Source organism: Petromyzon marinus, chromosome 51 (genome assembly GCF_048934315.1).
Source record: "Petromyzon marinus isolate PM22_M1 ecotype Great Lakes invasive population chromosome 51, UKy_Petmar_22M1.pri1.0, whole genome shotgun sequence".
In the NCBI taxonomy this organism is placed as follows: Eukaryota; Metazoa; Chordata; class Hyperoartia; order Petromyzontiformes; family Petromyzontidae; genus Petromyzon; species Petromyzon marinus.
Window position 1 is genome coordinate 9720334 of NC_133717.1, and position 27010 is coordinate 9747343.

The window sequence follows — 27010 nt, forward strand, 5'->3', positions numbered from 1 at the left end:
AATCACTGACACTACACGTGTGTTGAATCCTGCCCCGTGCGTGCATTGATTTGGCTCCTGAGTCGTGAAGTCAGCGTGAATCGGCTGTGTGACCAGACACACAAAATAAACGACGTTAAAACATTTGAAAATCTTTTATTATTATTATTATTCCACACAGGTAACATCACACTGCAATGGCTATTTTGAATGCTATCCAGTCCATTTTTTCCCTTAAAGAAGCAAAACGAAACCCACGTAAACCTTCTAGTTATGATTGCCCGCCCCACACACAAAAAAAATATCAGCAACAATATTAATATCAATAGCAACAATCGTGAGGTTGATGAACTATCCACCTGCGGATTTGCACAGCGTACGACTGTGTTTAATAGCACCATGGTCTGCGCCACTCTCCCGCGCCGTGCCCCACACAAGTAGTGGTGGGTCGGTGGTGGCCGCGGGGCATCGGCCAAAAGCCCTGGGGCGTCCCCAAAACAGCTGAGCGGGCCACAAACTCGTGAAACGAAGCATCGGTCAGTCACCCAAATATCTGCTCAAAATCCAAATGAACATGACAAGGTAATTAGCGTTAATGCGCTCATTGATGTATCTCGTCCCTATCATGCCCTAACGTCGTATTTTGTCTCTTGTCCTCTTCTCTGTCATTCCACTGCATCTCCGTCTCATCTGTATGCGTGTGTGTATGCTGAACATCTTTCACACCGTACGTGGCCAACCGTGCGACTGTGATCGGAGGTGCAGGGGAAGGACAACAAACTAAACACATTCTATCTCTTGTTAATGTCTCTTCTGTTGTGGGCCCCATCCACCTCGTCCCAATTTTTTTTTCAAAATTCCGCTTCGGGCACCCAGCGGTAGTTAACTGGGGGCCTGCGAAGTCATCGCTGTTACTTGACCAGTGTGTCGCACGTGCCACTGGGAAACAACCACTGCGCTGGTGTCCTGCACCTCCAGAATGTGGAGGGGAGTGGGGGGATGGGTTGGTGACCCACGACGTGGGGAAAACGGATGGGAGACTGGGGGAAAATCTCTCCGGTACGACGATTTTCAGAAAAGTGATCCCGCCGTGTGCCTCGAGCCTCTATCGATACAGAAAAAAGTAACAACGCGCGGAAGAGAGTTTGTACCGACCCAAGTAAGTGTTGGCACTGCGCGGGGCCCATTTATCATAACAACGCAGCGATGTAACTATGTACCGCGTGGCAATAGCTTATTTTAATTGGGTCTGTGTTTTGTGTGCTCACTTCGCCGCGGCGATCAAAGCGATTAAATCCGAGTAGAACAGACCGAACGTTCAAGTGTGTTTTCTTTCAAAAGCCGTGTCGAAATTTAGTGCATTTTTGTTTTTAAAACAGCTGCTGAAGGTATAATTGTGTTGTACAGTATTTGTTATGAACCTAAAAACGTCTGTTTTTAGCACTTAAAATGAGCCATTAAATAGAGCCTTGTGAAGCAAAAATAAAATACACATGTTGATAGATATTCATTTCAGTAATGCGATAAACTCTAAATCTGTAACTATAGCTCGTTATTTATTTCCATAATAACATCTTAACCGTCCGTAGGAGTCCTAATTACAAAAGCAAACGGACAAGATAAATTATAATATAACATAGGTGATGTCTTCGTAGTGAATGGCTTAGACCTTTATATACACAAGGCTTGACACGTTTGCATGCCATAATGATCATATTCCCAACGTTCCAAATGAGGTCGGAGACAATTCGCTCTAGGTGTCGGAGTAGGGGAAGCCAGATGCTGCCGAGTGACTGACTATAATGTAGCTCGCGCTTTAATCATATCGCCAGCGTCCGGCGCAAATCATGCCCCTGCACGTAATTAAATGTATGCAGGGCAGTCGCATGCCAGAATGACCTCTGTCATTGACAACAGCTCCACAATCTTGACTTAAAGCTTTCGTGACTGCAGGAATTCATTTTCTTTGGGTCTTCCGGTAAAATTACACAGATAAGTTCAAAGAAAAGACCAAAAAAACTACCTAGTGGTTGCAGCTCTGGAGTTTGCAGCTCTGCGATCTCCCATTAACACGCGTATCTCTCACATTAACATAGCCACCTCAGCGCGCTCACCGTGGAGGCCGCTCACCGATCTTACATTAACATGCAAATTTTTACCTGCCAGCCCTTTGATTGGTGGAAAACCAACCACCGTCGTGGTCGATTGCCAACCACCTACATTAACATTAGCTGCCCCGCCCATGCTGCTGACATTTGGGCTACGCCCATTTCAAACCTTTATAAACAGTTTGCTTTTAAAAGCTCACCCCCTTTTTCCTGATGACGACCGCTTGTGTTGCGATCGAAACGTCAGTTTTTTTTGTTATTTTATTTGAACTATATCTACGTGACTTTACCGAAAGACCCCAAAGAACAGCTCCACAATCAGACATGGCGTGGATGTTGGTTGCCAGTAGCCAAATGGTCACCTGACGCCCACGTGGTTTTGAGGCTTTGTGCAAGTGTGTGTGTGCGTGCATGCGTGTGTGTGTGTGTACGCACATGTGTGTACGTTTGTGCGTGAGTTGGGGAGTGTGGGGAACGGTAGTGTAGCTGTTAGCGCGCTGCGCTACGAACCTGGCGACCCGGGTTCGATTCCCGCTCACGGCCAACGACCAGTGACGATTATCTGAACCGGTCCTGGATCTCCCCAAGGTCGACTCAGGCTCAAATGAGCACCTGGTGCGATGTGTGACCATCGTCGCCAGGGCGACAAAGGCGACTGGGCGTGGGTGGTGTTGGCCACCCACCCCCTCGTGTGCGGTGCCAGCCTTTATAGATGCTCGCGAACAGCACTTGCCCTAACAGTATGTTAAGGCTATACGGGGGATCTTTATCTCTGTTTTTTCAGGTGGCGCAGCGTCGAGTGAGCGCATTGTGCTACGAATCCGATTCCCACTCACAGCCAAGATCGCTGACAATATCTGCACCGGCCATGGGCCTCCCCTAGGTCGACTCAGCCTTAATTGACTACCTAACGAGTTGTGTGTGTATACAACGACATACGGTCGGGCGTGAGACTGGCTACACCTCCCCTCATGTAATGTCAGTCTTAATAGGTGCCCACAAATAGCACTTGCCCCAACAATCTGAACGGGAATGAGTTATAGAGGGGATGTGTGTGAGTGTGTGTGTGTCTGCGTGCGTGCAGACGAGTGGTGAGTGGCACACGACCTCACGTCGTCTCTCACAAGACCAGCGGCTACCTGGAGAGTTTCCAAACACATCGCTGATCTTTTATTTTTTACGATTCGCTTCGTTTTATATATAAAGTCTGTTTTTTTTTACCCAGGAGCCACGTGACCATGCGCGGAGTCGTGCATTCCGTGGTGTGTCGGGGGAAGGGGGTGGTGCACCGGTCTGTCAGTTACTCTGCGAGGTTCACGCCGACTTCTAGGACTCGCGTGATGACCCAGATGAGCTCACCAAGCGATCCAACACGTGTTTAGTAAACAATTCCAGACAACGGGCGCTCGGGCAACGGCGGCGGTGTAGATTTCTTTTTTTTTTACTTGGCGCGCAGTTATATAACTCCTCGTGCGCTACAGCTCCACCACGAGCACCTCGATGGGAGGGGGGGGGGGTGCGGTGGGAAAAGAACGACTCTCCGAACGGGCTTTTTTGGGCTTGTGCCGCGCGTTGCTCGGGGCACGATGTGAGACGTTCTGCTCCGCCGGCTTCTTCAGGAACTCAACGAAACTGGAAGAGGCTCCCGGAGCACTGTAAGCGAAACGTCGGGCACCGTGCCGAACAGCGCGCGGTACGATCCCGACAACCCACCCGAAGGGCCAGACAGCACGAGCGTGAGAACGCATACGCAAGTGCCACGTAACGAAAGTAGGAATTTTGAAAACGTTACAAAAAATACTCGTGCATGAGATCGCTTTGCGGGTCTACGTGGAGCATTGCTTCACCACTGCTGCTGGGGCTGCTCGTTTCCTGCTCAGTGTAAGTGTGTGTTGGGGGGCGGCGGTGGGGATGGGGGGGGCGTTTCTAGAAGTTGCCCGGGACTGGAACGCCGCACTCGTACCACCCGACGTAATACCTCCCGGCGCCGATCTGCCCAAACTCCACGGGCTGCTGCCTGTACCTCCTGTAGTAACCTGCGGCGAGGATGAGCGCAACGGAGAGAGAAAGAGAGAGAGGGAGAGTCAACGAATCGCACGACTTGGAACAATAAATCCGGACGTCCTCAACCCGTGGCTCACAAACCTGAAGAGCTTTCGGTAGGGCAGGGATACCGTGCGGGAGAAATTTCAAAATGAGCACGGGGAACATCGTCACCACATCGCGGCGACAAGACACACTCGGTACGCAACATGGTAACCAATGCCTCGCTTAGACCGCGTTGGCCAGAGGTGTGGCTGTGTGGCGTCTTTGTATTGTGGCCGTAGTAACCCAGTGAGGGGGTAAGGCCCAGGTGGAAGGGGTACTGGTCGTGGGGACCAGTGGTCTTGATTAGGGAGGCCGTCATACAAAAAACTTTGAGAACCACGGCCTTAAGAAATTATCTTGGGCGCCACGCTGACGAGATGTTAACTACCTCACCTGGTATACAGGAGGTCGTAGGATTTATCCTGACCCTGACGCCTGTTGTATATCTGGAGTTTGCATATCTCTCTCACCGTGGTCGTGTGGAATTTTCTCCGGGGTCTCCGGTTTTTGCCTCCACATTTTTAAAAAACGTGCGTTTAGAGTATTTGGCTGCTATACATTTCCACAAGAAAAGCCACTTCGTTCGACTATCATTTGTGGCCAGGTTGCATATGAAAAAGCTATACAGTATAGCTCAGGGTGCCTTACTTGGTAAAATAAAAAAATACAATTTTAGTTTTCATAGTTTCGTTTCTTGGACACAACCAATCTCATCAGCTGTGATGGAGATCCATCGTTTATTAAGTTGACCATGAATGTGGCCTATTTTCGTGCAGGGCCCCAGGGGACAGGAGGCCTCGAGATAGCGCCGAGGAATGTGGCAACGGGGTCCAACTCACGGATATGGGACGCAGAGAACAGAGAGAGAGAGAGGGAGAGAGGGAGCTTAAACTTGGCCTGCCTCACAGATGAATGAGTGCACGCTGCCGCCTTCCTATTGTAGAAAATCAGCCACAAGAATCATTGAATCAAGCATCATTGAAGTAAGAATCATTGAAGAATCATTGAAGTAAAAAAAAATATACATAAAAAATGAAATGTAAAATATATATTTTTAAGTAAAAATAAAAAAACAAATATTCATTGAAGTAAACATAATCCAAAATGATCAGTACAAGAAAAAAGACAAGCACGTTTAATGACTCGCCAACTGAAAAATAATCACCGACATACAGACGCGCGCGCGCATGTTCGTAGTACACTTGCACGTAATCTTTTTTTTTTACGCAGCGGCGCACGAAAAGTCAATAAAAAAAATAACGTGACGATCGTTTCCAACGGGCCCGCAACGTAGCCCGACTGTTTTACAGTCTTGTCGCGCCGTCTGTATCCGAGTGTTTATTGTTGTTGATGCTGCATTGGGACTGTTAGCTGTAGGTTTTTTACGGCCGATGTAAATCTCAATCGAGGTAACGGCGTTATTCTCTCCAGCCTCACTCCCTTCTTCCCCGCCCTTCCGCGGCCAACCCAACGAGTGCAAAACAAAAACCAGGGAGAATTTTTTTTTTAAGGAAGGAGCGAGAGGGAGGGAAGAGAGAGAGAGAGACAGAAGGATGGCGGTGGGGGATCTGCATGCGAACATATGGCGGAGATTCGGGCATAAATCTGGTGAGCGCGACACGAATTCTTCGCGTCCGGGCATCAAAGGGGTCGCACGGAAGGTTCTGCAATGTAGATAACATCGAGCGGCCGTCCGTCAATGCGCATTGGCCCAGGGCGCCGCGGGCATGGTGGACGAACAACGGGGGGCCGTGAATTCCCACGGAGCAAACGATTCCCTGCGTTGTGCGAAAAACACAATTGCAAAGGTTGTGTTTTTTTTAATTTCGCGGATAAATATTCGTGTGCGCGTGTAAGGCCAGCGTGATTTGTTGCATCTTAAAATTAGCCCGCGGGCAGTCCTACCAAAAATTATGCGCATATACGTATTCTTAATATCGGCGTTAATCGCTGCGAGGACTGTCGTGGGGCAAAAACAATATTTGTGGTTGCCGAAGTGAAGGAAAAAGGAGGCGCTGTAAATTACTCGCAGAGAGCTTCGTGAATTTTCTCCCGAGCTGTTTCGCGACCGACAGCCGCGGTCCCAACTTTATTTGTTTCAGTCTCCGCATGGGAACGGCTGCCCTTACGAACCGAGAGTTTTATTGTTCCTGTGTCAAACAATTAACCCTCGACATCCTGCACTTATAAATAAGCACCGGCACTTTGCCAGCCAAAGAATCCTTTCGGGACTCCACAAAATAAGTGTGTCGTAAAATAAAATGAAGCGTTCATATTTGTCATCTGTAATGATTGTAAAGATGATGATGATGATGTTGGTTGATGTTGGTGATGATAAAAAGGTAAAGTCAAAAGGTCATCACAAACAATGCTACAAGTGCCGTTGACTTTAGAACAATGTGCATACGTGTGTGCGTGCAAATGTTGATGTGCGTATGTACCTGTGTACATGCATACTGTAAGTGTGTGTGTCTGTACACCTTTGGGGAGCGGTTAGCGTGCTACGTGAGTTCCATTGCCGCTCACGAGCAACGGTTATCTGAACAGGTCCTGGGCCTCCCCTACGTCGACTCAGCCTCAAATGAGTACCTGGTATGGTGTGTAAGCATCGCTACTGGGGAGACAAAAAACAGTCGGACGTAGTGCTGGCCTCCTACCCCCTCGTGTAGCATTCTGTCCTTGAGGGGAGCTCACTGATAGCACTTGCACCACCGGTGTGCTAAACGCTATGTGAGTGGCCTTTGTATATTTTTGTGATAATTGCCTACCTATATCGGAGTGTCTGTACATGTGCGTACGTGTGTGAGTCCATATGTGTGTACGTATGTGTACTCATGCATGTGTATTCGTGTGTGTGTATGTACAGTATGTATGTACGTATGTATGTACGTACGTGCATGTATGTGCATGTATGTACGTACGTGCATACATATGTTGATGCGTTCACACACATGGCTGTGCGTGTGTCTGTACCCTAGATTGATACAGCCTTAAATGGGAACATGAAGGCGGCCGGGCGTGGTGTTAGCCACACCACAACCTCGTGTGTGCCATGTTGGTCTTTCATAGATGCTCCCTAACAGAAGTTGCTCCAACAGTCTGCTCAGGCTACACGGGGGAACTTTGCCTTTGCTGTGGACATGTGCACACGCACACACGTGCACACGTGTGTACGCGCGTCTGCGCGCGCAGTGTCCCGTACCGGGTATGATGGACAGCGTATCGGCTGGGGGACGCGGCCCAGTCTTGCCCTCCAGATACGAATCCACGAACTGGCAGTGGTCCTCCCCTTTTCCATCCTCATCTCCGATCCCGTAGTACATTCCTGGACAGGCACAGCACTGGCTGAGTGGGTCCCTGGCCAACAAACGTCAGTGCACGGGACTTTCCATTGCGGAGGTCAGGGGCAGTCCATAAATGACGTCACGCGATTTGGGACGATTTTTGATTCCCCCCCCCTCCCCTCCCTTCGTCACACGGCGTCACAAAAAGTCAGACCCCCCCTCAAATATGACGTCACAGAGCTCTGCCCCCCCCCCCCCAAAAATATATATGCTTCAAATCGCTTTAAACTATTGTCATTGTAGTGCGTATTTAATGTGGCGCTGCACTCTGATGTTGTCGGAGAAAACATTTATTAAAAAGTCAATTTAATTAAGTAGAACGTGTTGTCTATATTTATTTAAAGTTGCGCATTTTGATGTGACGTCACATTTCTCACCCCCCCCCCTCGTCACACATCGTCACAAATGTCTGACCCCCCCCCCCCAGGTGCGTGACGTCATTTATGGACGGCCCCTCATTAGCTTCGGTTTGTTTATCCCGGCGCGGCAGACGAAACAATGGCGCGAGAATCCTGAACCCCTCTGCCCGCCCAGCGGTATGAATGGGTACGCCCCAGTCAGCTGTCCGGCAGGTCGCTTTGGTTGTTGCAGCGAAGTGTGGTTACTGCCATCTTCCACGACATCCGCCCGGCGTGGAAGAGTAGGCCAAAGTAACCCTCTACACAGCGGCTCTCTCTCTCGAGTGTGTGTCGGTTGGTGAAGGAGGAAGGGCCAGGACTGGCTCAGACATCACTGTTCCACCGCGCCTCCGATCAGGACGGTTGGCTACGTAGGGTGAAAAAGAAGTTCAACCATACACGCACATTCATGCACTCGCCACGGATTTAGAGTGGCTCTCGGGAGATCTCTCTCTCTCTAGCAGCAGTGGCATGAAACTAAAAACTATTTTTTTTATTTTACCTGGTAAGGCTCACTGAGCTATATACAGCTCTTTTTCAGATGCGGCCTGGCCACAAATGATAGCTCCATGAAGCGGCTCATCGCGCGGAACATTTATAAGCCGCCAAATTCTCCAAACACACGCGGTTTCCAAATGTGGAGGGCAAAACTCGGAGGACCCGGGTAACAAATACTCCGAACGCATGTTCATTCTTAATGTGGCGGGGGGAAAAAAACGGAGTACCCGGAGAAATATCCACGCGACCACGGGGGAGAGAGACACAGCAAACTCTGAATATACAGCAGCAGCAGGCGTCAGGGTCGGGATCGAAACCCGCGACCTCCTGCATACCAGGCGAGGTAGTTAACATCTCGCCACCGTGGCATGAGGAAGCAACTTCAGGCGAAACAGTGCCTACCGGTGAGCGAGTCGCTCAGGAAGATTTTGTAGCGCAGGGAATTGCAGAGGATGACGCCAACGAACTTTCTGTAGCGCGTGCGCTTGACGTACTGGCGGCCTTTGCACTCCGTGTCGATCGCGTGGTAGCGGAACGAGAAGGGGACCCAGATGGGCTCCCCACCTTCGCGCGGAAAAAGGAAACAAAGGCAAAGATCCCCCGCATAGCCTTCAACAGATCGTCGGGGCCAAGTGCCGTTGGCGAGCACCTATTTAGGCTGGCACGTGCACACGTGGTTGGTGAGTGGTCAGCACCACGCCTGGGTGCCCCTTGCCTCACCATTGATGATATTTACACACCAAACCATTTCAAGCTGAATGGACATAGGCACACACAAAGGCAAAGACCCCCCGTTTAGCCTGCGCAGACTGTTGGGGCAAGTGCTGTTAGCGAGCACCTATAAAGGCCGGCACAGCACACAAGGGGGTGGGTGGCCAACACCATGATGTTTACACACCGCACCAGGTACTAATTTGAGGCTGAGTCGACCTAAGGGAGGCCAAGCACCGGTTCAAATAATCGTGAGCGGGAATCGTACTCGGCCCGCCGGGTTCGTAGCGCAGCGCACTAACTACCACACTACCGCTCACACGCATGCATACGCGTGTATATGCACACATGAACAAGCATGCGTTTGAGCAGCAATTTCCAACCATTTTTCTGCTCGTGGACTATTTGACGATGGTGTGTCGTCTTTAATAACCGCGCAGATTAATGTTTTGGTATTATTGGTCCAGTAAAAAGGAATAACTCGATTGAAAATCAACAAGAACATAATCACCTGTTGATATTGGGTGGGTTCACGTGTTTATTTTAACATACATAAGCGCAGAGGCGGCACTTTGTGGCAGAGGTGACCTACGACCTCTACACACAAAGAGGCAATTGAAACCATACTTGTGTATGCCTGCAGAGGCTCAGAAATATATATATTTTTCATATCAAATTGGTAGGGGAGTTGGAGCAATGTCACGAGTTGATACGTTTATATATGCAGCGCCGTTTCCGTGTGTGTGTGTAGTGCAGTGGTTAGCGCGCTGCGCTACAAACCCAGTGACACGAATTCGATTCCCGCTTACGGCTAACAACCAGTGATTATTATCTGAATCAGTCCTGGGCCTCGCCTACGTCGACTCAGCCTCAAATCAGTACCTGGTGGCGGTGTGCAAACATCGCCACAGGGGAGACAAAGGCGGCCGGGCGTGGTGTTGGCCACCCACCCCCTCGTGTGCCATGCCGGCCTTCATAGTTGCTCGCTAAACAGCACTTGCCCCAAAGGTCTATCCGGGCTACAAGGGGGGATCTTCGTGGTTGTATTCAAAATTGGATTTTTTACACTCGGGTCTGAAATCAAATTCCATTGCCTGCGTGCGAGGTGCGCCCGAGAAGCGGGTGCACCTCGGAGTGCGACTTGTGGGAGGTCTGTATTTGACTGTGGGCTTCACTTGCTTGTGTAGGTGAACAATGACAAAGACAAAGCCAAAGATCCCCCGTATAGCCTTAACAGATTGTTGGGGCAAGTGCTGTTGGCGAGCACCTATGAAGGCCGGCACGGCACACGAGGGGGTGGGTGGCCAACACCACGCCCGGCCGCCTTTGTCTCCCCAGTGGCGATGTTGACACATCGCACCAGGTACTCATTTGAGGCTGAGTCGACCTAGGAGAGGCCCAAGACCAGTTTAGATAATCGTCACCGGTGTTGGCCGCGAGCGTGAATCGGCCTCGGGTCGCCGGGTTCGTAGTGCAGCGCAGCGCTGACCACTACACTACCGCTCCCCACACACACACACACGGTGTCCTAACTGCGCTCTGCTTGGCGCATGCACCACTTAAGTGAAGTGTCAATGCAAATAAAATAAATCGAATATAGCAATAGATATTCCAATAAATGCCTGTGCCCGGCCGATGATGTGCGCGCTGATTTGATAGTTGTCAGGATTCTATACGGCCAGATAGATTGCTTATGACGGTCCATTGCCACAGAGGGTGAGAATACTCTATCAGAATAGCGAGTATTGCCCTAGACCTGTTATAAATTAACATTTATAATAATTCACAGTCAATCCACGGCTGAAAGAATGCCTTAATATGCCACGTCAGTCACGGGAGTTGTTTGGCCATACTTCACCACACGAGTCAGCATGATTTAGCGAAGGGAGATTTCCAGGACTGGGTCAGATATTACTCGTTACTGATGTTATCCGTGGCCGGGAATTGAACTCGGGGTAACCAGCATCCCGAAGTGCAGTGCGCTAGCCACAGCACCACCACTCCACCTTTCATCATATATAAAACCGTATCAGTGTGGCGAGACATTCATCCAGCAGTGGATTGACAAAGGGCTGCAAGTAAAAACAATAATAATCTTAACCTCAATGGAGTGTCACCTTGAGCTTAAAAAAAACACCTAAACATCGTTCTTGCTTCCTCCAAAAAAATATTAATAAATCACTGCATCGTGTTTTGATGTCCCCCCCCCCCCCCCCGGCGCTGTTTCGCCATTGGCAGTTTGGCGTTGCGGAGAGAACGGAGTGGCGTGGCGCATGAAGAGCTGAGCTCACAGAGCAGGGGAATGCATCCTGAGCGACAGTCCCATTACCGTTCCTATTGCACACACTACCCCAGCTGTCACAGTTGAGGCACGAGGTCCAGCCGCAACATCCTAGCAGCGTCACACGAACGAAGACATCCAACGCCCGTTGTTTGCAACGCCGCTGGGGGCGGGTGCTGTTAGCGAGCGCCTATTCGGGACACGGCACGATACGCAAGGGCGGCGGTGAGGCCAAATGGGCCGCACCGCCTTTGTCTCCCCTGTGCTGATGCTCAGACGCATATTTATGGCCGAATCAACCTTTCAGGAGGCCCAGGACTCGTTTAGATGTTCGTCGGTGGGTGTCGGCTGTGAGCGGGTATTCGAACTCAGACCCACGGGGCTCATAAAGCGGCGGTGCTTAGCGCTAAGCGCTAATCACAAGCGCTCACTAAATACACAGAGCGTACCATCCTAAACACGCATTCGTCTAATTCGACCCAGAATCTACACACACACACACACGCGGGCCCAAGCGCGTTTAAATGTCACTCGTGGCCAGAAGAAATGATTCCTTTCAACCGTAAAAAAAAACTGAAAACCGCTTTATTATTATTTTTATATAAATACTCTGTATAAGTAGTAGATACGGATGCTAGCACACCATCAACCAAGTTCATCCACTGAAACGTCCCTCCCCCCTATAACACGCGCGATAAATCGTTTAATCCTAAAAATGCACGCCCTTTCACAAAAGAAGCTTTCTTTACTGAGAAACATTGGCAGGGTTTTTTCATTATCTCCCAGGGGGATGTGCATTCGCCTATCTTTGAAATGTTGAGCTCATTTTTATTCTTAGGAGGTGAGGGCAGGGCGGCGGTGGGAGCGGGAGTGAAATTACCATTTTTAAATCATCGAAAGCCACTGGCAGACGAGCGGACTTTGAAAAATAACAAATGCCCCAAAGTTTCTTGTTGTCATGCGGCAACCGAGGTCTCGGGACAACAACAACAAAAAAACAACGGCTGACTGAATAATAAAAATCACCGTGCTCAATGTGCGCCCAATGCCTCGTTCAATACGTCGCAAAAACGCGAGGCTCGGCTTGATGCCTCTCCTGGCGCACTGCCTCAATGCCCTGGCCTATTTCGAGTTTCAGGGTTTAGGACAGCACATTGTGGGTTTCCTGAGGAAGTAAGGTCGAGTGAAAATTTGCTACCCAAAAGCTTTGCCCCTGATTGAGACGCAACAGAGATTAATTCGACGCCCTGGTTTTTAATTTTCATGTGCAATATTCACTGGTTTCCAAATGCTAAATCATTCATAATGTTTAATAACAATGCAAATGTTTTAATCAGGGAACTCTCAAAGAGTCTCAAGACATTTTTTTTCAGGAGGGTTCTACAACATGCAGATGGTTGGCTAATCCCATTAATGGGTGTCTGACTTTGTACGGGAAGAAACCGGATTACCCAGATATAAACCACACATCATGGGGAATAAACACTTAAATCTCCACGCATATAGATTACAGAATTCATTTGGGTTTTGCCATCTCTGCGCCATGTCGCAGCCCAAAAGCCTACAGGTCCTAATCCCAGGCAATCTCCTATCCAAGTACAAACCAGGCTTAAACCTGCTAAGCTACTAAGATCTCACAAGATCGAGTGCATTCAGGGTGATAAGAGTCCCTTCTATATAAGACTTTTGTAAAAATGCTGAAGACGATGCATTAAGTCAGCGACAATATTAGGCATGGAGCAAAATCTACAATTGTACCGTACTATACTGCGTTGTTTATGCTCCCAATCTTCACCAACCGCACTGACCTGCGTAGTGGATTTTGGTAAAATATTCCTCCATGACCCGCATGATTTTGGAAATTGACAAAAGATCGTGTACATGTATTTAGTTCATAACGGCAATGCCAAAGTCTAATAAGAGGGTACATTTTCGTTTGGGTCACCTATTGTTTTATAGTAATGACAAGCTCTACTCAATGGGAGGTCGCACCTTCTCTGCTGCTGCATTCACGTCTGAAACCCTATCCCCCACTCAGCGGTCCATGCTGCTGACTCCCCGCCCCTGTTAAAGTCCAGGCTCAAGAACTGCCTCTCCTCCTCTGCCTGTGACTGACAACTTACTTTAAAACATATATACGTAAATACATGCCATATGCATGTCTCATCGTTTTGTACACCATCTGGAGATGCGGGGTTGCATTTAGACACTGGCTATGATAACCAAAAAAAACTGCGAATTCTATCGTAAAGCCAATATATGTGTTTTGATAGCGACATTGAAATGGTAACTTACCAGGTGCCCGCACCACAAGAAGGGGATTTTCTGAAAATACAAAAAACAAAACCATATACATGCGGCAATGCAACACAGATGAAGAGCATCTCTTGCCAATTGGGACATCTAAATTGGGAAAATTGAAATGCAAGAAATATGCACGTACTATGTGGCGCAAATATGCAACAGATTAAGACAGAAAAAAGAAAGAAAACAAGGACATTCAGCCAATATTTGCCCCGAGACATCAACATGGAATATGCTACGCAAATATTAAACAGCACCTGGCTGACTTTTCAATAAAAAAAATAATAACCTGGCACTTGGCCACGTAAGTAGGCTTTACGCTGCCGCTCGTAATCCCAGTCCTGTTTTCTGAGTTGGGATGTTTGGTCAATGTCCGTTACACTGTTATGATTCGTTAGCTAAAGGAGGGATTTGATGAAACTGCAGGAAAAAAAACTATGGCAGGGCAAGGGGGTGAACGTGGACACTGCACACAGAAAGGCGGCCCGAATCAGGAATTGAACGCAGGCACATTTTGCTGTGAGGCACGAGTCATGCAGCTTCACCGGGGGGCCACTGGCCTCACTGGCCTGAGGGGGGGGGGGGACCCAATCCCCAGGCTACCAAGAGATGGGGAAGTTGGACGAACGCTAACTGTGCTGCTCCACTGATCATTACACCTCTACCGTGCTCCGAACGTTCGAGACCGTGCGGCTATAGCCACCATGCTTTTGGCTGACACTACAAACACTGGCATGTAAAACGACGGGCCATCATCTGTGCTCGGGGTGCATCGAGGCCCTGTGCTGTGACGTCCAATGGGCCATCATCTGTGCTCAGTGTGCATCGAGGCCCTGGGCTGAGACGTCGTCTCACCTGATTCCGTGACGAAGGAGAGCTGCTCGGTCGATGGCCCAACACCCAGATTGTTCTTCACCTGCACCTTAAAGTAGTACCTGTTAGAGATGGGCGTGACACGTTAAGACGCAGCACTGCAGTGTCTCGGCGGGGTGATGAAACGGCCCCGTCGCACTCCTCCCGTGCTGCTGTCAGCATCCCTCTCTGTGGACGTGGCTTGGTCCATCGCAAGGAGGTGGGAGACACACGAAGTGATGTGGCTGCGGTGCTCGATGCCCTGTGCCCCAAAACCCTGTTACCCGAGTTCAAGTCCCAGCTGAGGCTTATGGCGGTGCAAAGTGATATCTGAAACAGTCCTGGGCGTTAAACTAAAAACTATTTCTTATTTTCACCAGGTAAGGCACACTGAGCTACATAGCTCTTTCTCAGAAGTGACCTGGCCACAAATGATAGGCCAATGAAGTGGCTTATTATTATATGTATGTATAAATGTATAGCAGCCACATACTCTAAATGCATGTTGATTCTAAATGTGGAGGGAAAAACCGGAGGGCCTGGATAAAAATCCACGCGACCACGGTGAGAAACATGAAAACTCCAAATATGTAGGCGTCAGGGCCAGGATTTATCGCACTACATCCTGCATACCAGGCGAAGTAGATAACATCTTGCCACCGTGTGTATTATTCTTTGGTTCTTTCAGTAAAGTCACGTAGATAGAAAAAGAATAATTAAAAATAAAGTGAATAAAAATAATAATAAAAATAATGAAAAGAAAAGTTTTAAGTACAAATTTTACCGTGTGTATTCTCGCCACCGGTCAACTCAAGTGTTGAATGAGTGCCTGGTGAGGTGTGTTAACGTCAGTACTGCGGAGACAACGGTAGATGGGTGTTGTGCTGCCAACACCATTCCCTCGTGTGTACCATGCTGGCCTTGATGCTCGCAAACAACACTTGCCTCAGCTGTCTGGATCTTTGTATCTGTGTGCACGTGCACGTGTGTTCAGGTCTTAATAGGTTGCTCGATCACAGGCGACGGTGCTCCAACCCTTCTATCAAGGCCACAAGGGGTCTGGGTGGGGGGAGATTCCCCTATTGTCTCTGCGTGGTTGTTTTCCGTGCCTGGTGTTGGCCTTGAGGTTCTCAATGGGCGCGTGCTTGTCAACCACAGACTTGGTCTCCCACTTGTTCTGCAGGATGTCCTCCAGCGTGGCCGAATGGATGAGATACCCTGCGGCAAGAAAGTGCACGAGTAAGCATCGGCATCAATGTCCCCTTTGAGTCGTCGTACCCCATGGGCTTCACGTGACTCCGGGCAGCCGTCAGAGGCGCTGACATTCGTCGCAACGTCACGGACAGAATCGCTTCTCGAATCGTCAATGTGAAATTGCGGCGATCGATGGAGTGTTGTGGATCGTTTGGGCCCGTGCAGCTTAGCTTCCGATATCTCTCATGCGATCAGGAACACTCAGGGTGATGTGGGTGGTTTGCAGGAATATTAAAGTTCATGTTGTTCCACAAATAAACATGAAACAATCATTATTAATGCCATGATTTCATGCCCCGAGCAGGCATTTGATGTGATTGGTGAAATCCCGATTTCATCGCCTTCTGCTCTAATATTATTTGCCAGCTGCACCGCTTTTGGATAAAATTGTTTTTTTTTAACATTCCGGGTGGCTTTTGTTGATGACTTCCAGCGAAGGAAAGTGATGTCACAGCTGTCCTGACTGCTGTGGGCCCATCTCAAACATCTGCGTTTCAATAAATAAAGTTTTTTTCTTATTTGCACTAAGGTCACATATTGGCTTCCTGTGCAACCCAACGGTTTACGTGCAGACTGAAAAAAAAAACAGGCTTGAGAAATGTTCCCATATTTTTTAAGCAAAACAATGCCTCCTCTTGGTTTCAAACAAAGTAATCACCACCATCATCATCATTACAATTGGCCGTGGTCAATCCGATGCTGGATAAAGGTCTTTCCTGTATGTATATGTATGTAAAAATGTTGAACTTCTCTCGGACCGTACGTAGTCAACCATGCTAATCGGAGGTGCAGGGAGAAGACCAACTAAACACACAAAAAAAACCACGTCTGAAGAAATTATTCACCCAGCACCGTGCATGCGAACTGATTTCATTGTCCCCATCTCCTCGGTGGGCGAGCTATTAGACGCGTTCCATGCCTTGGCTGCCACTCCGTTACTATGCTTGGCCATTCGCCATCGACCCTTTCAAGCCATGACATGTCCTGTCCAAGCCCCACTCACTTTCCTCTACTGCCTCGCTTGGTATACAGGAGGTCGTAGGTTCACTCCCGACCCTTGACGCCTGTATATTTGCGCCTGTTTGCGTGTCTCTCTCTCTCTCTCCCTGTAGTCGCGTGGAGTGTTCTCCATGTCCTCCGTTTTTTCCCCTCCACGTTCAGACACGTGCGTTGAAGAGTATTTGGCTGCTATAAATTTCCACGTGATAAACCACTTCGTTGGGCTATCATTTAAAGCCAGGACGCTTCTGAAAAAAGAGCTATATAGCTCAGTGGTCCTTAACTGGCAAAATAAAACAAAAAATCGCAACGGTTTTAATGATGCTACTAACCTGCACGCATTCTGTAATCCATGTGTTTCTCTTTCGGTTTGTTGGATGGTTAGGTGACAGCTAGTACTAGTAGCTAGTTATATGGTTAGGTCACAGCTGGTACTAGTAGTTCACTGGTTCGTTAGGTCATAGCGAGTACTAGCAGCTAGCTGGTTGGTTAGGTCATAGCGAGTACTTGTGCTCAATCCATCAGAATCAGAATATGTATCTACACTGGAGGAATCTTACGAGCTATAAAGTTATTTTATTTTGTTTGCACAGATGTCCAGTTGCCGGCTTGGGAAGAAAACGAGCGTCGCCGCCATCGCCACCCTCGCAAGGACGCTCGCAGGGGACGCGACTTACACGGTGCGCTCAGATTTTTGTTGGGGAAATCCTTTCTTTTTCCAACGCGCGTAGTTGTAAGCAACGCAGCGGTTTGAACGAGCCCTTACATCAGGGGTGGGGAACGTCCGGCCCGCGGGCCGTATGAGGCACCGCGAAATCATTTGGTGTGTCCCTGCTAAGGCAACCGCAGGCGGGACTCGAAATTCAATAAATCTAGGAGCAAACCTGGAAAAACAGTTGCGAGTAGCAACATCGTCAATACCAGCTAACATCATAAATACCAGCTAACATCATCAACACCAGCTAACATCATCAATACCAGCTAACATCATCAATACCAGCTAACATCATCAATACCAGCTAACATCATCAATACCAGCTAACATCATCAATACCAGCTAACATCATCAATACCAGCTAACATCATCAATACCGGCTAACATCATCACACGCCTCGCCAAAGAGAAGCAGTTCCAGCCCATCGCATTAGGGGCGAGTTAATTCAATGTTTGACCAAATATGACAGGATAATTTGTAAGTTGATAATTTTGTATGGCACCGCGAATGATGTTATAAATATCCAAATGGCCCTTGGCAGAAAAAAGTTTCCCCACCCCTGCCTCACATTAATTCCAAACACGCGTGAACCCCACTCGAGGTGGATGTTGGGTTGTGGCCCTAAAGGAAATTTCTCACGGCGTTGCGGGAGTCTCCCCGATATTGTGGCTGCTTTTGTTGCTTCCGAGTGAAACAACGGATTGATTTATAATTCAGAATCTTTGTTTCGAAGCGCAGGAGGAATCCGATGAGCTGTGAAGCTCTTTTCCACACATGTCCAGTGTGTGGGCGGCTCAATTGAACGTCTTCGTAATCAGGGACAATTGCAATGCAGCACTGCGTTACAATGCTGCGCTCCGTTATAATGAGCACTTGCTCAGTGGGCTCAAAGTCATTTGTCATGCGCTAATTTTCGGCACCTTCAGCAACTTCCACGTGGCGGAATTAATCCTGGGGACGCCGGCACGTGGCTGTGCACGCTTCTGTACCTTTCTTGATCTCGCCCTCTAGAGTCACGTGGCTTTTCTTCTTCCTCTTCTCCCTCCTCTTCTTCCTCTTCTTCTTCCTCTTCTTCTTCCTCTTCTTCTTCCTCCTCCTATTCTTCTTCCTCCTCTTCTTCCTCTTCTTCTTCCTCTTCTTCTTCCTCCTTTTCTTCCTCTTCTTCCTCTTCCTCTTCTTCTTCTTCCTCTTCTTCTTCTTCCTCTTCTTCTTCCTCTTCTTCTTCTGCCTCTTCTTCTTCTTCCTCCTCCTCCTCCTCTTCTTCTTCTTCTTCTTCTTCTTCCTCCTCCTCTTCTTCCTCTTCTTCTTCCTCTTCTTCTTCCTCCTCTTCTTCCTCTTCTTCCTCCTCTTCCTCTTCTTCTTCTTATTTGGCATGACATTGCCAATAACAGCCAGGAGGCGGTCAGTGCGTGTGTTCGTGAGCACGCTGGAGATGTTACAACTTTTCTGATGAATCCGGAAAAAATGAAAATCGAGCATATTCTTGACACGCCGGAAGATCCGAAAAACGTGTTTCGTTTCAGCTCGATGCAAAAACAATGTCACGTCCCATAGCCCATGTTTCCTGCCAAACGTGGTAATGTCACTATTGCTATCACAAATAAATGTTCAACGATTGCGTAAGGCAAAATTATTTGAAAATTCACACAAGTTAAAAAAATCCAAGCGTTTGATATCCGTTTTTTTTGTTATCCAATGAACATCCCTTGAGCACGTGTACTGAGCAACGAGTGATTCTGCAGACCTCTGAGACATTTTGTCTGCCCTCTGACTGCCGCTGATAATACGAATGAGCAGAAGAAGACACTCTCGCGAAGACCCGGATATATGGAGCGTCGTGTTGTACGCAGCGTTGTGTTGTCTGCGGCAGACACCTGGTCTCTGGGAATGGGAGACTGCAAGGTTTTGTGATGTGGCTTTTTTTCGGGTCGAATTGAGCAAATCGAGTTGAATGGATGGAGAGAGAGTACTGAAGAAGTCCTCGAGCAGGTAAGAGAGAAGCCTTAATTAAGAAGATCCAAAAACAGGTTAACATGTGGATCGGGCATACATTCAGCATAATAATATTTATTTATACTGGAGGAATCAGATGAGCTATAAAGCTCTTTTTCACAGATGTCCAAGGTGAAAGCTTGAATCAATGTATGTTGAACTTCATTGCACCATACGTAGCTAACCGTGCTAAACGGAGGGAAGTTCTGTAAGGAAATATGCCGATGATAACGCTGATGCTGTAATGTGATAATGCTGTGTGATGATGATGGTAATCCAGAAAGATCTGAATTGGAAAAATGATCAGAGGTGAAAGCTTGATGAAGGCTGTTCTGGAAAAATTGAGGATGTTAGGAAAGAGGCTAAGGGCCAGAAAATGAATCGGCTGCTTAACAACTTGAAGGAAGGGGCTGACGCGGTGAAACAAAGGAGAGAGCTCAATATCGGACAGGGCGACGGGTGAGTCTGAGCCAAAGACACTGACACTGGGCACAGAATCAAAGAAGAAGACATTCATGTATACGTCCCTCAATCATCAATATATTGGAATTCATATGCTCAAGATGAGACAGGGCGTCCCTCCATCGTCCTCAATGTAGAGAAACGCATAAATGCGCGGTGAACACTTCGCAATGTCCTCTCCAACGACGCGAACGCTCCCCCTGTGCCCTCCCGGTTCACCAAGCCACCCTCCCTGCTCAGAATGCCTGGCGCTGCCTTCACCGTTGGTGCCGGAAGGCAGCCGGCTGTAAGCAACCAACTCCCTAATGTTCGGGGCCATGAAGAAAGTATTTTCCTAGTGGCCCTTGCAAAGCACTTTTGCCTCTGGTGGGACGGTGGAATAATAGTGGAACGTATCAACTTTTTTTTGTTTTAATACACATAAGGACGGCTGGACATATGGACCGTTGCGAAAACTATTTGGGGAGCAGGCAGCCTTTTTTCATTATTAAACAAGGGGGACGTTCTGACCACAACAAGCAGATTGCAGTGGTCATCAATCATCATCAGCCATCATTTATCCACTGCTGGAGAATGACCCCCCCCCCCCCGTCGACCCACCCCCCCTCGCCCCCCTAAAACTGTCTCACGGTCCAGCAATGCAACGGTCCTCCTAGCTCCCGCACACGAGCTGATGTCATCGCTCCGTATAAATTACCACGAAGCCGAGCCTTTGTGGACTATGCAAAGGCATTTTGGCTCAGTGGGGATCGATGCTGTCATCCAAGCTCTCACGAACCGAGACCCAAAATACATATTTAGTTGCAACGCCTCACTTGTCAAATAAAGAGGCTGCTTTGCCCAAAACTTGTTATGAAGAGGCGAAATCCTTCGCAAAATCACACTGGTCTTGTACATTTTTCCACCACGCACCTCCGTAAAACATCTCGATACATATCTGACCCGGAATAGGAAGATATCCGCCTGTGAGTTATAACCCTGAAGGCAGGGATTGTTGATTCGCAGAGTGTGATGGTGAACAGCTTTAGAGATCCCGCTTTGAATTTCTTTGCTGTCAGCAACTTGCTTGATCGGTCTTACCCTGAGAACGTTGGTGGCAACTGCTTAGTCGGTCTTACCCTGAGAAATTGGTGGAACTGCTTAATTGGTTTTACCCTGAGAAGTTCGTGGCAACTGCTTAAGTGGTTTTTAACCTGAGAAGTTGGTGGTAACTGCTTAGTCGGTCTTACCCTGAGAAGTTGATGGCAATTGCTTAATTGGTTAATGAACCGATACGTGTGGGCTGCATGGCTATATTAAATGCGCTCTCCAGGAAACCACCACCATCAACAGCCACGATCAATCCGCTGCTGGAAGACGGCATCCCTAAGCCGTTGCCATCTGTCAAGGCTCTGCAATGTACCACAATCCGCCTGGCAACTGCCCACGAGGTGCTCTCACTGCTCCATCTCCTCAGCGGACGCCCGCTCTGGACTGCACCACGATACTTGAATGTCGCCCATCATCGTCGTCCCTTCTAGACAACTTGGCGACTTTTTCGTTGTTGTTGTTGTTAAATGTATGCGCCAAAGTAGCAGGGACCTCCTGAAAACAAAAAAAGTATTTTGTTGGTGAATCTGATCCAGATTAGAAAAAATAATAAATATGTATTCTCGCTTTTTTTTTTTTACCCAACAAAAGCGGAATGTACCTACGTTATGTGCACGCGTGATCTACATGCATTATGCATCTTGATAAACTATGAATAACCCAACCAATAATAGAGATCCATTCTCATTTATATGCATACTTTAACCTCCGCCCCCTCCCCCCCCCCCTCTGGTCCTTGCACCTGATTGGCTCACAAGTGATGACATATTTATTTGAGACCAAAACAGGAGGAGGATTTCTCCATAACTCTAGCTGTCGCCTGATGATGCTGGTTGTAATAACCAGTGAAACGTCGAACTCGAATTGTAAACGTTGTGGGTTTACTCTCCAACACACCGGTGTGCTGAACTAGTAATACATTGGAACGTTTTGTTTACGTGACAAATCTTCATAATCGGCTGTGTCAGGTGGTGGCGGGTTTAACGACACATTTAAAATTTACGCGATCTAACCCAAAAAAAGAAACCCTCTATCATGAATATATTACAGCTATGACTGACGACTGATAGATTGCAACCTCTATACGCTATGGCAGCCTCCTTAATCTCAAACCGCCGGAGTGATTTTTTTTTCTTACAAAATGTTCAGACCGCTGGTTTTTTGAGCGATGATCCTCCCTCTGGTGTGAAGAGCCGCATGGGGGCCTATCGCTGCGAAGGTCACTCGGGCGGGAGTGACGTCGCGACTACCGCCGCCGCCGCGATGGCACGATCCAGAGGGCAGCCGTGCCAACAGTTTGGCCCACGCCGCCAAATTTGGCAGAACCGCAAATGAATTGCGAGTAGGTCCCGAGCAATTACACGCTAAGTTGCCACTGTTTAAGGTCAGCATGGGAGTGGACAGGGCAAGGCAACGTGAGTTTACGGTCATTGGCCGTAGCTCTGCGTGCTCTTATATGATAATTGGTGGGGGTGGGGGGGGGGGGCAATTAACCAGAATTTTTGCCTCATGCGGAATTAAAAAAGACTGGAAACACATTTATCATTACAAGCCAGGTCTTTTTTATGGTTACATTTTTGTCATTCCGTCCCCACCCCCCCCCCCCCCAAATGTGTTCACGAGATGGCGTGCCCCCATTCCAATCTCTTACAGAGCAGTGCGACGGCACTCCGTACTGGAGAAAAGAGCCAACTCTGAGGTGCCGTCAGTTGACCTCTTATCCACACGGTAGACTCTACTGTGTGGTACATCAGTTTGCCGCAGCATAGCACCAGGTGTGCCGCGGTGTTTTCGGAATTATAGGAAGGGAAATAACCTCTAAGCCCCCGCCCTCCCTCCCTCTCCATTGGTCGTGCATGCACAGTGCGGCAGATGGCCGTCAGCCTCCACCGCCGGCCCTCTCAACACTGTCGGTCGCGCGCGTGCAGTTGGTCAAACAGACACGTAGAGACGCACACAGAGGCGCAGAGAGACACACGCAGACACACACACACACAGAGACACGGAGACGACGCATACAGAGACGGCTGCAGATACACGCAGAGACGTGGAGACACACGCGGGCAAAGAACACAGTCATGAATACACTCACACAATTGGGCAAATTATTGTTATGGATTTTGACAGCGCCGCTCGATTTCCTTTGTTCTCCATAAGATCCATATAAGCACGGGATTGTGAATTCTCTCTCGGCTGCAGAGCATTCCCACCCACCCACTCACCCGCCCACCCGCCCGGGCACACGGCGAGTTTTTTTGGTTCGGTGTGCCGTGAAGATCGAGCAAGCTACTAGAGTGTGCCCTGAAATGAGAGAGGCTGAGAAGCACTGCAGCACAAGGAAGCGATTCACCACGCGCTCTGCATATGAGAGTATAGTTCGTCCCTTGACCAGTCAAACCAATAAATAACACTCAGAGCTGAAATATATAGCCATATCGAGTTCAGAATCGTACGGGGGGTTTTTTTTTTTTTCGTGCAATCATTAATCACCGGGGCCGGGACCGTCACCTCACCACACTCGAGAACGCGATTTAATCACAGGCTGATGGAACCCAGGTTCTCAGCGGTTACCGGCTCAGCGTCCCTGACCCTCTGACTCACGCTGCTGCCTCTCGGTCACAGCGTTCTAAATGGCAGCGCGCAACCCCCCCCCCCCCCCCCCCCCGCAACCGCACCGCCGTGCAACGTGTTCGCCTCATCGCAATGCAAAAGAGAATCCGCGGCTGAACCAGTGAACGTGACGTGTGAGAATCGCAAGGGACTCTGCGGCTCTACGTCATCCTCATCAGCGTCCGTGCGCAGCACGTGATTCATGTAACCCCCTCTTGAAATGACCATCGCCCCTGCGCGATCGGCCAAAAAAGAAGGACATCCCCAAATTGGGTTTATTCCGCCAGAGGTGACCGTGAATTGTTGTTTGTTTCCTACCAGCACCCCTCCCTCCTCCGCTCCGGAGGTGGGGGCTGGTAACATGCTAATCCAACTCTGCTAATCCAACTCCGCCCATACAGCTTTAAAAAAGACTCGGTCCTTGCGTGACAGCGTCCATTCAAGCTCTGTCTCCTCGATAGACATGTTTCTTCACCTGAAGAAGGCCACATGTGTTGTGACCGAAACGTCGTGAGAATTTATCGTCTTATTTTTTTTTGTGTTATTCTCATTCTACGTGACTTTACCGAAAGAACCAAGAAGACGTGTCTGTGCTCTCTGATACAACAGTGGCCACACTGTCGTTCATGCAGGGCGCCATGTCAAAGAGCCTTGGCCAGCAGTTACCATGCTCTCCCGCCGGCTGTGTGCTTGCCATGGTCTTCTTGCGTTTTGGTTGTGTTGTTCTTCCCCCGCACCTCCGATAAGCGCGGTTGGCTACGCACGGTGTGCAAGAGGTTCAACGTGCGTGTGTGGTCATCGACCACTGGTGGTGAATGTGGAACTTTTGGTTGAGCGGTTCGAGCTCAGCTCTTGGTCCACGAGCAATTGGCCCAAAAGTGGTACCGTTTTGGGTGGCAAATTTTAACAGCTATTATTTTTGTTTCAAGAATTGTATCGATAAATCACGACTACATCCGATTGCAGGGTCAACGTGTTCGAGTTTTACGAGAAGAATGTCATTGAGTGAGGGTGCTGTAGATATACGATGAGCTATGAAGCTCTTTTTCACAGATACTTCAGCTTTCTGTCCATGGTGAACACTGCTCATGGTGGACACAGCCCCTGTTGGTTAATAGCAGCCTTTTCCTGCCCAGGCGGTGCCAACCAACCCCCTCAGCTCATGTACATTGAACTCCATCCTGTTCGCATGTTTTGACTTTCTAGATCGATATTGCCAAGCAGCAGTGAAGCGAGCAACCTCTGGACTAGTTCCAACTTTCAGGGTCTCATCAGCAGTTAAGTGCATGCCCTTGTCTTATGAGCAAGCTATGACCTCTGAGCCACGCGGGGTCACCTCGCTCACCGAAATCATTTTTTTGTACTCATACATTCATCAATTTACGAACTAAACTATTTTTTATTTTACCAGGTAAGGCCCACTGAGATATACAGCTCCATTTCAGAAGCAACCTGGCCACAAATGATAGCTCAACGAATTGGCTTATCACGTGAAAATGCATCGCAGCCAGATACTGTGAACGCACGTTTCTAAATGTTGAGGCAAAAATCCGCACGACCACGGGGAGAGAGCCACGCAAACGCCAAATACAGAGCAGGCGACAAGACCGGAATCGAACACGACAACCTCCTGCATACGAGACGAGCTGGCGAACATCTCTCACGAACGAAGCAGCCGAGCGACTCTTACCAGACTGCGTCGCCTTGCTCCCGTCGGTCCAGCCGAGGATGACGAAAGAGTGGCAGCCTTCGACGGCCACCACGGTGAGGTTCTTGGGCGGCGAGCCCGGGAGGGCCACGGGGGTCAGCTCCTTGGGGATGAGGTCATCGAGCGTCTTCACCTGGAAGTGCTCGAGGGCGTCGGACAGCGAGCAGGGCGTGTCGGTGTCCTTGCTCAGATAGCGCACGTGGGGCGCTGCGACGCACGGACGGATGGACGAACAGACAGACAGACGAACGGACAGACGGACGGACGGATAGACGGACAGACGGACAGACGGACAGACAGACGGACGGAAAAAGGAACAGAATCAGAATGTGGTTATTTATACTGGAGGAATCCGATGAGCTATGAATTCTTTCACGGATGATCATGGATCGTTGATCGTCTCCTGAGATGCCCTGCAGCACCACAATGCCATTCCTCGAGATTTGGATGCCAACACCAGAAGCGTTGGCCTGTGCAGAATATTGGGATAAGACCATGTAGGTTGGACATGAGACACGGCGAAGAAGATGAAGACAGATGATCCAGTAGGGGTGAGTCAGAATGTTACACCAACAAGAAATACAAAAAAACACGATAGGAGTGCAAAGTATGGGATAGGTAAACAAATCATCAACAAATATACAAATACAACTTTTTATTTAACCAGGTAAAGCCCACTGAGATATTAACTTATTTCTCAGAAGCGATCTGGCCACAAATGATAGCTCAACGAAATGGCTTACAATGTGGAAATTCATAGCAGCAAAATAATCTAAATAGTCTCAATACAACCATGAAGGGAACGAATGCGAGTTCATACGCACGCACGCAAGGGTGCGGTAAATGCTTGCGGCGCGCGTCTGTCCCACGGAAGTGACTGAAATTGACAGTGACTGCCAGGGCAAAACGCGTTTTGCATTATTTTGTAAACGGTGCTTCTGCCACTGATGTGTGTGTTGCCAAGTTTTGGGCAATTGTTGAGTCAATTTGGCCACTTGTCCACAGGGCAAGTCCGTAACAGCAACACGACGTGAAGTTGACACTGCATTGAACCATCGTGACCCCCACCCCCATTGCAGATGCGTGAACAGACGGACGGACGACGGACGGAGCTCTTTGCGTTCACACATTCCAGGTCGGTCAGAAAGAACCAATGAGTACAGTAATTTCTGCAGCCACGAAAGCTTCAATCCTAGATTAACAACAAAAAACATCAGAAGTGAAATTCTCAAGGTCAATATTGGAAAGGCGTCAGACTTGAGCGCGGCCCAACAGTGGCGCGGTCGCTTGGTGGGTCGAGCGGGGAACGACGCGCCTCACCGGTGAATCTCTTCCTTCCCGCCGAGTCCAGCTCGGATATCGGGTACATGCGGAACGGCGCGTGGTCCAGGTGCGAGCCGACATCCGTGGTCTGCAGACCTGGTGGCCGTTGCGCCAGCGAAGGCGACGTGACGGCATGGGGGGGGGTCACACCGTACACGCACCGCCACACAAGAGCAGCAGTCGCAGGGGACAAACGATCGTAGCACGCGATGTGAATGTTCCGCGCTCTGAGCCAGCGACTAGGGCACAGAGAGAGAGAGAGATAGCAGCCGTAACTTCCGCCGATGTGATTTC

At 48.9% G+C, this 27010-nt stretch overlaps 1 protein-coding gene and 1 long non-coding RNA gene across 8 annotated transcripts in view; one reads left to right on the plus strand and one right to left on the minus strand.

The window, feature by feature from the left end:
* LOC142931260 (uncharacterized) overlaps positions 1-27010 on the plus strand; it is a 101368-nt gene that overhangs the window by 67585 nt on the left and 6773 nt on the right. For 2 of the 4 annotated variants that reach the window (XR_012947267.1, XR_012947270.1), the window contains exons 3-4: positions 15747-15802; positions 17410-19163. This is a non-coding gene — a long non-coding RNA (uncharacterized LOC142931260). Of the gene's footprint in view, positions 1-15746; positions 15803-17409; positions 19164-21298; positions 23263-27010 lie in introns of those variants that run through there. The other 2 variants (XR_012947268.1, XR_012947269.1) reach the window with 2 other exon arrangements.
* LOC116953431 (fibronectin type III domain-containing protein 1-like) overlaps positions 116-27010 on the minus strand; it is a 77493-nt gene continuing 50598 nt past the window's right edge. For all 4 annotated transcript variants that reach the window (XM_076074959.1, XM_076074960.1, XM_076074958.1 and 1 more), the window contains 8 exons: positions 26714-26812; positions 25376-25600; positions 15673-15781; positions 14567-14646; positions 13703-13732; positions 8818-8979; positions 7378-7500; positions 116-4123 (listed from right to left, as the gene is read on the minus strand). In XM_076074959.1, coding sequence (XP_075931074.1) covers positions 4014-4123; positions 7378-7500; positions 8818-8979; positions 13703-13732; positions 14567-14646; positions 15673-15781; positions 25376-25600; positions 26714-26812 — 938 coding nt within the window. In that variant the 3' untranslated portion in view covers positions 116-4013. The remainder of the gene's footprint in view (positions 4124-7377; positions 7501-8817; positions 8980-13702; positions 13733-14566; positions 14647-15672; positions 15782-25375; positions 25601-26713; positions 26813-27010) is intronic.